The following is a 12489-nucleotide window of genomic DNA, read 5'->3' on the forward strand; positions in this document are numbered from 1 at the left end:
AAAAATCAGATTATTGTGCAGTTCGAAGAATTAAATGTGAAATATCAAGCAACACCTTCATTTATTACTTACTCCGTGTCCCTTATGCACCATTTAGATGAATAACCCAAGCTCTACACAAAATTATATTTTAAAATTAATTTTAAATGATGCAATGACATATACTTTCATATGCATATTATGTTTTGGTGGGGAGGGGGGAATTAAATCCCCCAAAAGTCATCTGAACAGAAACTGAGAAAAATCAAACTATTCTTCACTCACTTCTATACTACACGGCTGACACCATTCAAAGCCACCAATCTCATGAACATAAATAAACATTTGGTCCAAAAATATTGTAGAGGAAAGAGAATTTCTATCTCTGCTAACAGAATTTAGAAGTCATCCCTCTCTTGTTTGTATGTTTTCCTCTAAACCCTGAGGGAGTTGAATGGATGTGGAGCAAACATGAAGAAAGGAACCTGGAGTCAGAGACTGGGAGACAACAGTTTTGGTTGGGCCACTGTCCTGCCACACAGGAGACTCTCAGAAAGCTGTGCATCATCTCAATGCTCCGTCTGCTGAAGCTATGCTTTCACACAGCTTGCCGACGATACTCTGAACTTTCAAGATAAAATAAATACGCTGAATTATCTTGAACACACTCAGCTACTATGGTGGGGGGGGGCAGTAATCAAAGTGATCATGGGCAGGGATTTCTTTCACATGGCTTTCTAAGCACAATCTTTGTAACTTCTTCCAAGGGACCTCTTGCTGTTGGGTCTGGGTAAGAAGGTGGGAGCAGTTACTGATAAGCTTCTATGATTCAGCTGTGAGCAATTACTGGCAGTTAGTGTGATGGCCTTCGGCTGGGTATAAAAGCAGGCATCCCACAATGGGTTGGGGGTGCAGGGGTGGCTAACTTCCGCAGAACATGCATTGGCCGTGGACAGCCAATGATGGTGATTTCTCCCCCTCTTCCCCTTGTGTAGGCAGCGGTGGTCAGATGCCATCTACACTGTGTCCCTGCCCCAGTTAGTCTATAAAATACAGGTGACATACAATCGATAAAGAAGGAAAAATAAGACATTTAAATAATGTGATGGAACATTTTCACACTGATAAAATAAGTAATTCCACTGTGATAAATAAAACATAATTAACACTGGCAGTAACCTAGTTAAAGAACAAGGAGGCCAACTAGCCAAGGTAATTATAAAATTTAATGCTTGATAAAATCAATGTAGATATACACTTGGCTATTTTGACTAGGGAATTTAAAGTTTTCATGAAATATAATCAGTAAATTATACAAAAATCAACACTTCCTAATACATGCAGTTCTGGTTTGATGTATCCGAATTTAAAACAGAAGTGTCTGCTTACGAATATGATGGATGAAGATATGTGGACAAACTTTCCAGGTACAAATAAATTAAAACTATGTACAAATTATTTAGTAAAATCCAGTAAACAAAACAACAATGTTTTTAAAATATTGAGGATCTTAAACATCACCATAAGCAATTATTAGGCCAAAGTCTTGATGAAACAGAAATGAGAGAGATCAGTTTCAGTCTTTCAGTCAAAGCTAGATTTGTCCTGTGGGTATTTGTCTTTCAAAGGCTAATTTGATATGTGTGCTTTGGGACTTGTAGAGCCAGTGAGAGCTTGGGGGCTTAGTGATCTTCAGTTCAAAACCACCAGCCTACTCTGCAAGACAAAGACATGGCTTTCTACATCTGTAAAGACTTACATTCTCAGAAACTCACAAGAGCACCTCTACCCTGTCCTATAGGGTGGTTATAAGTCAGCAGCAACTTAAGGGCAGTGAGTTTGGCTGTTGCTATGGTACTGTGAGGGGAGAGGAATGCGTAAATCCCCACAAAACTGGGGACCTTGGTCATGCTGTTGGAAACCCTTTGCTTTGCCAGCTCCCACACCTACAGTTCAAACCACGAGCCACTCTGCAATAGCAAGATGGGGCTGCCCCCTCCCGTAAAGATGCATAGTCTTCGAAGTCACAGGGAACAATTTCACTCTGTCCTATAGGCGAAGGAGGGAGGCACGCCTTTCTGCTCCAGTAAAGAGCTACAGTCTCGAAAAGTAAAGGAGCAGCTTTACCCAGACCTATAGGGCCGCTCTGCGTTGGCAATGACTCCATGCCAGTGAGTTTATCAGCTAAGGATCCCTGGTGGTCATGCACTGGATTGCTAACTACAAAGGCTGCGATTCAGAATGACCATCTGCCCCGTGGAAGAAAGATAAGGCTTTCTGCCCACTAAAGGGTTAATGTCTCAGAATCCCATGGGGCAGTTTTACCTTGTCTTCTAGAGTCACTATGATTAGAAATCAACATGATGGCAGTGGGTTTTTTGGGGGGTTGGGGGTGTTTAATGGGGTTATTATGAGTCAGAATCAACTCAGTGGCAGTAAGGGTATCCATAATATGGGATTCCAAAAGGTTACATATGATAGTCAGTGCAAAGCAGAAATACAACTGTGCACTTTCATTGACTTACCAGGGATGTGTACCCTTGTGACTGTGCAGAAAAAGGTAGTAAGGCGGAAAAGAATTCTGAGAAATTGTCATTCACAAGCCTTCTGTCGAAAAGATTTGTAGACCAGATTTTCAACACCTGGTTCCTTTTAAAACTTCTCAATTCAGGGATCAAGCTTATGTAAAGCTATTTGATGCAATTAAATCCAGCAAAAGGTATACAAGACATGTTTGCAGAATTATGAAATTTCATTCCTTAAAGACAGATTCTTAAGAAAAACTAAATAAATGATGAGAGAACCCACAGTCAGGACTAGGAAATCTTAATATCATCCTATCCAAATTGTCTACAGATTCAAGAAAAGCCCACCCAGTACACAATAGGGATTTTTCATAAAATTTGACATGATTTTACAGTATGCATGGAACAAGTAAGGCAACAGATATCCAAAATGCTGCTGTTGGAGAAGTAAGCTTCAAAGTAGGACTATTTGGAAGCTATACAGATCATGAGAGCACAGCACTGAAGGGGCAATGTATAAACTGATGGGCAGAAGAATAAGGGTGTTTATGGGGGGGAGGGTTCTTGATGAATGAGAGTAGACATGGCAGATAAATGGCGTCTAGAGAAACCAATAAACGAAGCTGGAGAAATATATTATGCACATGATAAAAAATGAAAGTCACTCTAGATACAAATGCCAATTTCATATGGATTAAGACCTTGAATGGCAAATTAAAAGTTTAAAACTTTTTGAAGAAACCAGAGTAAATATTTTCTGGCCGTGGCATAGAGAATTTATCCAAAAAGTTGATCCAAAAAGTAATCAACACAAATGAGGATTTTAAAATGTGATTACATTAAAATTAAGAAAGTTTTTCAATCAAGAGATACTATGTGGGAAATACAAGGACAAGCACGCAACTGGGAAAAGAAATCTGTAACATCTAAAACCAATAAAGTATTTAGACATAGTAAGATAGATTTATTGTTATTTGACTTATAGGCAAATAAACCAAGAGAAAACCTGGGCATAATAATGAACAGGTATTTGGGGGGGGGGGTGTAGAAGAGAAAGAGCCCATTAACAGAGAAGTCAAACTCAGACTTATTAGTAATTAAAAAAAGGAAAACTCAAACACTTCCATTGAGTTTCTCTCTGTCAGTCATATGGACCCTGTAGGACAGGGTAGAACTACCCCCTATGAGTTTCTGAAACTGTAAGTCTTCACAGGAGTAGCAAGCCTCATCTTTCTCCCACAGCGTGGCTGATGGTTTTAAACTGATGACCTTGTGATTAGCTCAGCACATAACCACATCACAACCAGGGCTAATATAATAGAAACACCTGAATGAAAGTATAGATGGAAGATATTGAATATACTATGGGCTGCCAGAAGAAGAAACACATCTGTCTTTGAAGTACAGCCTTGGGAGGATGGTGAGATCCTTTGGGAATATGATGAAGAAGGTCCAGTCCCTGGAAGAGGACATCGTGTTGATGGAGGACAAAGAGGAAGACCCTCAATGAGATGTATGGACACAGTGGTTGCTGCAATGGGCTCAATCATAACAATGGCTGTGAGAATGACGTAGGAGTGGGCAGTGTTTTGCATTGTTGTATGGCATTGTTGGTTTGCGCTAGTCCTTTATTTCAGTCGCTGCGGTTTCTGAGAGTCCTGCAGCCTATGGGGCTCATCTTTTGAGTTATTGTGCACCGGGTTGCTATGAACAGCAACTGACTTGATGGCTCCTAGCCATAAGAACAAATCAAGACCCAAACAAAGACTTACACATATTTTTAAAAATTAAGAAACACGATAGTATCAAAATTTAGGAATAATATATAATAAATAGTCATTCTAATACTCAGATGGTGGCAGTATTAAACTGTATAACTTCAGAAACAATGTGAGTATTAAACTATTCTAGGACGGTGCAATTGTACTTCTTGGTAGATGTACACTCCAAGGAAATGCTAATATAATTTATAGCAGGAAACATACTTATTAGCAACACTATTTGTGACAACAAAAAAGCTGGAGACCATCCCAAGGCTCGAGGACATGAAAATGACGAAGTACATGTTAGGTTATTCAAACAGTGAAAAGTAACAACACCAAAGACAATCATGATTTATACTCAATATCATAAATCCTCCTTACAAAATAAGCTTGGGGGAAAGTAAGATTTCATAACACTAAATGAGCATGATTCTATTTAAAGCAATCATAAGTATGGTAAACCACACAAGATTATGAAACCAAAAAGCAAAGCGAAGCAACTCAGGAGTGTTTACCGATATAGGGAGGGGGGATGAGGCCGATGCGACCAGGAAGAGGCATTTGAGAAATGTCCGGCATTGGCAGTGTTCCTGCCTTATGAACATTTCACAATAAATAGCAGCATGTGCGTGTGTCTACAGCTCTTGTAGAAAATTAACCCATTGCGACTGTAAGAATACCTGGGCGGAAGTAGGCCTTTCCTGAGGATTTTCTTTCAAACACTTCTTAATTAGCTTCTCAACTGCAGGCCACGGCGCACAACTATAATCTTTCACTGGGTCTAAAACATTAAAAACATATGCGAGATCATGAAAGAACCACAACAATATTTTACTCCTTCTCAGTGTATAGTAGATGTTCAAGCATTGTAAAAAGAAAAAGAGATCCCTGTAACTCTAGACTTACTCCAAATTTGTTGATCTGCACTAGAGATTTAAAAAAATGAGGAGAAAGAAAAAGGGAAACGTGAGTTTTATTGGACAGAAGAGACATGAATGCCAATTGAATAAAATAATGGAGATGTATTCATAACTGTATTTTACATTTGCCCATAAAATAATTAGGCCTCTACATAGATACTTTTTATCTAGCCGTCAGCATGGGCAAGCACTTAATCCTTCTATCTCCACAGCCAGTTTATGCACATGCGCTTCTTATAAGAATGATGTGATTGTTCTGGCCGGGACAGACTAGAGACCTGGACACTTCCCCTGCACACTAGCTGGCAAGGTAATGGAGATGGGCCAGGTTGTATTTGCAACTTATCCAAACAACACAATATTTTCTTTCTCAAGAATATTGAAAGCCCCCAGCGCAAGGAGATCATTTAAAGCTATATTTTTTGCATCTGTCATATTATAGAGTTATAAATACGTATGGAAACAGTTCAATAAATTTAAAAGAATACTTTGCAGTGGGAACTGAAATAGTATTCAAGGAATGAATGGCAGTGGCTTAGAATTTCTTCAAAGCATGAGATAACTATTAAAATGAAATTTGACCTCATTAAATTCTCATTTACCAAATCTTTTAAATATTTACTACTAAAATTATTATAAATAATTCAAGCTCCTATTCCTGCATATAAATTACCTCAGTCTAAGAAAATGAAAACACTCCAGGCTATTGGAGACATAATAACTCCTTATGTGAATTGTAAGTCATCAAATCTGGGGTTCTAAGGGAGATTTATTTTCCTAAGCATTCTTCTAATTATAACTCTTTTTAAAATTAGCATTAATTTGGAACATTTAGTTAAAATAGTGTAAGAGCTAACTTTTATCATGTGAATTTTATTCATGTGCCACAGGAGTTAAGAAAATTTCATATACCAAACAGAAAATTCTCAGTAGTGAAATGAATGAAATCTACAACTATATTTAAATAAACTGGGAATAAAGCTGCTGACATTAGGAGATACGGTAAAACTTACCAGGTAATTTTCCTTGTATTGCCAACTCATCAAATTCATTTGGAAACTTCAACCCCTCTGTTATTCTGCTTCCAGTAGTCAAAATGTCGTAGAGCAGTAAACCAAATGAATAAACATCAGCTTGCTGGTTATAAATAACATTTCCTTTGGCAACTTCAGGTGCACGGAAGCCTGGAAGTAATCAGATATGTTAATGACGACTTGACACTATTAGGGTCCACAGCGAGGGATAGTCTTAGGCACGTCAGCTTAAAAAAGAAAAGAAACTTAGTGGCATGAATTAAAATCCAGGCTATGTCATGTAAATGAGACTGTGATCAAGTACACTAACTGTCCCAGGATCATTTACCCTAAGGTAATATTTTAGAGAATATTAAGGCTAAGCATTCAATAGCAGATTGGTGCTGCTGCTCTGTTATTGAGTTCATTCTAACACACAGCAACCCCATCGGACTGATGTGCACTGCCTCCTGGGGTGCCAATGCTGTGAACTCTGAGAGCAGAATGCCAAGTCTCTTCTTCTGGGGAACCACCAGCCTTGCAGTTAGCTGCCCCACGTTTTGTCAATGTTAAGTAGACCTACTAGTTTTTTAGAAACACCTGGCAGCCTGCTCATCAGCCTTTGCCACTTTCACCTTGTGTTCTTAGAGTTCACAAATCAAATGCAATTCAAGATGACTTGGCTGAGATGCTTTCTCCTGGAACCCTTAACCCCCAAACCCAAAATGGACTGGAAAGAAGGAGGAGAGGAGGAGGGGCAAAAGGTGGTCGGAGGTAAACTTTCAACAGAAAGCTTGATCATCAACCACAACCACGTGAAGACCCACCAAGCTATTCTAGGCACAGCTTGATCTCTGCACCAACGGACGCTGCGCCTTATACTTCACTGTACTTGTCGCCCTCCTGGTAGAAAGCAGAATATGTGTTCAAGCTAATCAATGTATGCACCTCTTAATTTAATTTATGGGTCCAAATGAACATTGTTCATAAAACTTCCTGAGGTCAAGAAAAGCTCAAAATAGCACATTCCCTGCATCTTTTTGATCATATTACCACGACATGGGTGAACTATGGGCAGTGTACACAAACTTTCATACAATATGGATATACTATTTAGTATCAATGACCTCGACGTTAGTAAAGTAAAGTGCTAACTGACATTCAGGACATCCATGTTGTATTAGGCTGTTCAAATAGGTCATTTAGCAAAGCGTATTTATCAATTCTGCTTCTAGCTAAGGAGGAGTAACTGGCATATTTACCATCCTGGTTGAAACAATTAAATACTAGACCAAAAAATATGACAAGGATTCTCAGAGATTGGGGATCAGGAATATAGGAGAGAAATCCCTGGGAGAAAGGAAGCAAGTCAAGTGGGCTGTGGGAGGACCCTGCAGAGCCCCGGGCGCACCGCACAGGGAAGGGGACTCAAATTAAGCCGGGGGGACTGGGATTGTGCCCCACTTTGTGCCGAGAAAGCGCTTTATTCATTTCGTTTTCACAGCACTCCTGTAGGACTGCAGCCCCACAGAAATAGTGAACCCTCTGGCCCGACTGACCCAGTGCATGGTAGAATGTCTAGACACAGTCTGGTTTCAGAGCTCGTGTTCATTAAAATGCGACGGTTAACAGTAAACTAAACCCTGTTTATCTCTGAACACTCAAAATCTGCTACAATGTTGAGGGTGTGCTTTAGAGGGATTAATTCAAATAGCACTGTCTTATTTTAAAAAAACAACAGCTTAGTATTGTGAATTGGGAGAACATTTATAGCGCAAACCCATCTCTTCTCAATAATTTATACCGATTGTGTTTCAAGTCATTGACCATGATCCCCATAATGTAATATCACTGCCCTTCATGTGTTGTCTGGTTCCACTCCTCCAACTTTTCTAACCTCGCCTGCCTTTATGAATTTTGTTCTTAAGCCGCCCTCTTGATCCTAAAGGTATGAATACCTCCCCAGTGTTATTACTCCCCTTGATCCTCGTGGGGTGTTCAGTGCCAGACCTGAAACAGACAGGGGATTTCGTCTTGGGGGTTTCACCAGGGTCTCCCTGACCAGTAAGCCCAGTCATTTTGTTAATTATTATTTTTAATGATTTTGAGCTATGGTCCATATTTTTCTCCCACTTTATGCAACCTCCTTTTAATGGAGTTCTTTCATTAGATGGAGGCCAGCACCGTCTAAAGCTCCTGGCCTCAGCATCGTGGAGGTCTATCTTTACTTGGTCTATTCGTAACCTGGACTAACTGTTCTCATGCAGCTTTCATTTTTCATTCTTCTTTGTTCTGGACAGGGGGAGACAATAGTTAGAGTTCAGACGTCTACTACAAGCTTTTAAGACTCTAGTCACTTTTCACCGTGCAGAACTCTGCATTATACCATCGGACCCTGGTGTCCTCTGAGACTATGGCCCTGAGCTTCCAGTCCTAATGACTCATTTCCTCCAAGTATTTGGTTATGGATAAGGAGGGTTTGTCACTTCCCTTTGTAAGCTCTACTATCTCTGTTTATGGATATATTTGCAGCCTAAGTAAACACATCTGTCAAACCTGTATATTTCTGTGTGTGTAGTCCCATTTTCCTTCCCACCCCTGCACAGCTTGCATATCTACTTAACTTATGCATGCATTAGATCATTGTGACTTCGTGACTGTGTATACACTAGTTGATCACTGTGACTTCTGACTGCATATACACTAGTAGATCACTGTGACTTCGTGACTGTGTATACGCTAGTAGACCACCGTGACTTCAGGACGGTGTATACACTAGTCGATCACCGTGCCTTCGTGACTGTGTATACACCAGTAGATCAGTGTGTCTTCGTGACTGTGTATACACCAGTAGATCAGTGTGTCTTTGTGACTGTGTATACACTATTTAGTTCTGTGCTTTAGCTCTTCTACTCCTCCCAGTCTTCTTTGCCTTCATCACGTTTGCTGACCTCCCACTATGATCTACTGCCTTCCCCTTCACACTGTATGCAGCCTGCTGCTGCATTTCACTTCTCTTGCCCTCCCTCCCTCGGCCACCTTCCAGATCTCTCTGCTTTCATCTGTGTCTTTTTCTTTGCTTTTCCTTAATAACAGTGGTCTCATATAATATTCACTGTTTTTGTGACTGACGAATTCCACTCACTATAATGTTCTCCAGGTCCACCCAGGCCAGGAGGTGCTTCGTGGTTTTATCATTGTTGATAATTGACACGTGGTCTTCTAGTGTGCATGTGTAAGTTCTCATCCATTCTTCTACTGATGAAAGACTGTTTCTTTTTGTATGAAAAGCCTTATAAGAGTGATTTCATACGTGTGTCCTTTTATTATTCACTTATTTTATTCAGCATTACATCCTCCAAATACAGACAGGCTATGAAGTATTTTGTAAGCTCATTTATATTCTTTAATGCTGTGTAGTATTTCAGCAACAGACATCGATTTTCAGTATCTAACTAAACTGTATTCTAATTTAATTAAAACTTGTAGGTTTAGCTTGCATAACAAATGCATGACTAAATGCTAATTATCTTGTTGTAAATCTTTCCATAAGTAGTAGCATATTCTCCTCAGCAGGACACTCCAAAACTGGGGCTGCCCATTTGGGTTCTTGAGGTTCAGTGCCTCCTGGTCCATTCTCACCATAGCAACCCCGTGAGAACAGAATGAAACACTGCCCCGTCCTGGGCCAACCTGGGCTCCATCTTGAAAGGGAAGGATGCTATCCACATTGTGTAAATCTAAAGAATTTTTGCTAGCAAAAAATAATATTTTTCAATGGTGTCCCATAAGATAAAGATTAAATTACCTGACATCATCATAAATATCCTAATAGATAACCTACAAGCTTTAAAAATAAATGAAGTCAGAACTGGAAAACAAAAAACCAAGAGCTAAATATCACCCCCACCGCCCTCCTACCATCCATCTGTGCTCAAGTTCAAACCATGCTCAACCTCTTTGGTTGTCTGAATCAAACAAGTTGTTACTTAAGTGTCTCCCTTCCACCCATCTGTTTTCTAGTGGTTGTTATTTCCCCTCACTGTCCACACCTGTTCCCCTCCAGGCTCCACCTTAACCTTTAATACAGTGCTTCTCAACCTTCCTAAGGCCACCACCCTTTAACACAGTTCCTCATGTTGTGGTGACCACGCCGCAAACCATAACATTATTTTCGTTGCTACTTCATCACTGTCATTTTGCTACTGCTATGTATCGGGTGAAAGCCATTCGACTTCCCCAAAGGGGTCACGACCCACTGCTCTACTACATAATCCCAGAATCACTTCCTTAATTATGGAAACCCTGAAATTTTATAATCACTTGTTCCATTGTGTAACCACTGTGCCAAGCTCACAGATAGAGCTCCTATTGACACTGACAGTGCTTACAAGTATTTCTTTACAGCCCTGTCTCCTGGGAGACTGTTTGCTTCTGGAGGGCAAGATTTACTTTTATTCATGCGTATTTCCCAAATTCACCACCAGAACGATTGTGAACATACTTGGTGCACCTGCCAAGGCCGAGCCCTGCTCCACACGATTCTCACCGATGATTTCTCATTACCTTTGCAAGAAGCGGGACACGCAGACAGGATTTTTCTCATCACATTTTACAGAAATGAAAAGTGAGACCTAGAAAGTGAATCTGGAGGAACACTGGCCTGTTATGAAGTAGAAGAGTCAGCCTGGCACATGGTGAATGTATGGTTGCGAAATGCATGAGCAAATGGATAAAATATAAATATAATTTTCCCTGAGAAAATTATCATAACATCCACCATGTTAATATAATGAGAAAATATGATTTCTTTTCTAAGAACTATTTAAGAAATATAGTTTTTCAGAGAAGTCCTCACTTTAACAAATGTAAGGAGTAAAAAAGAAAAACTGCGTAGATCAAGAAAATAAGAAATATATTAAGTAGGTCTGATTAAATATCACAGTGAACAAAAACATATATTTCTCCCCCTTTTTAGCTTAATAAGAATACGAGTAGAACAGGTTTCATAATCTATGTCAGATGATAGTACACAATCTCAGAATAGCTTTTTATTTACCCAAGGACTGTTGTGTTTAGATGGATGTTGACAGAGTTGAAACCATCAGTCAGCACTCATCTCAGTCAACAGTACTACTGTCACAGGACTCAGAATTAACTGTCACTCCAATCAGGATATAATATAAATATATCTATTTGACTGAGTTGAAGTTGAAATTTTCCAAGCTATTTAAAGTTGAAGCTGTTCACCACAGGTCTGTCATTCAAAATACAGGCAGACACGCCCCCGGGATCCTTGTCAACGACTAAACTGCTTCTGCCTTTGCATCTGTGGCAGTCTAGGGGCTCAGGTTTATTGGGTTTGCATCTTGTCCCACCCTGTACAAATTTTTAACTTCTATAAACTTCCAGCTCCACATCTATCCTGTGAATAGTAATAAGAGCTACCTCTGAAGGTCAAAAGAAAAAAAGAGATAATCAATCCTTAGAAAGTGCTAGGAACGTGGAAGGCACAGTGTTCATGCTCTAGAAAATGTAGCTTCTGTGACTCTTCTCTAGAAGCAATGGTATCCTGAAAGGGTCTATCTCACAGGGCACAGCCATCGTGCAGAGCGCCTTATTGGCCTTGCATGTTCTGACTGAGAGTTTCCCTGGGGTGATAAATAATAAATAAAATGATTATCATTTTCAAAGTGCCTGCCATGTGCCAAATGCAATGCCAGGTACACTGAAGATACAATACTTATCCACACGGCAGAGCTGGAAGATAGCTACTGTTTTCTTATCTGTAAAATGAAGAAATTTAGAGACATTACATAACTTGCCTGAAGTCTGTCAGTGGCTGAGAGAACGCAATCTGAACGAAAATGAAATTCACAGTAATTTGGATTTAACCCTATGGTCTCAGTAATAGAGAGCAATCTGACAAATCTTGGCATCAACTTGATTTGAACTTGAAATTTAAATATTACAAGTGATTAAAAAAATACCAAGATGAAACAAAATGGAAGAGCTTTGATCAGCAGTGTAAACTAGAAGTTTATAGAAAGAATCATTTTAATATTCTTTACATATAGCATATACAAATGAGTGATATTAATTATATTCACTAGATTGTACAATCACCACCATGATCTGCCTCCAAACGTCCCTGCCACTCTTAACAGAACTTCAGCATCCATTAAGCAATGAGAAACCTCTGTCCTCGTTCCTTCTTCCCAGAACTATTGACTAGTCTCTACATAACAGGAGGGCGCAACATTTCCTGATCTCAAAGGTGCCGTAATTA

General features: G+C 39.6%; 1 protein-coding gene across 1 annotated transcript in view; it reads right to left on the reverse strand.

Annotated features, from left to right (window-relative positions):
- LRRK2 (leucine rich repeat kinase 2) overlaps window positions 1-12489 on the reverse strand; it is a 174484-nt gene that overhangs the window by 17654 nt on the left and 144341 nt on the right. The window contains exons 42-43 of the mRNA XM_075551885.1: window positions 6201-6371; window positions 4948-5048 (exon numbers count right to left, since the gene is read on the reverse strand). Of these exons, the coding sequence (XP_075408000.1) occupies window positions 4948-5048; window positions 6201-6371 (272 nt within the window). The remainder of the gene's footprint in view (window positions 1-4947; window positions 5049-6200; window positions 6372-12489) is intronic.

This window comes from Tenrec ecaudatus, chromosome 6 (genome assembly GCF_050624435.1).
Source record: "Tenrec ecaudatus isolate mTenEca1 chromosome 6, mTenEca1.hap1, whole genome shotgun sequence".
NCBI lineage: Eukaryota > Metazoa > Chordata > Mammalia > Afrosoricida > Tenrecidae > Tenrec > Tenrec ecaudatus.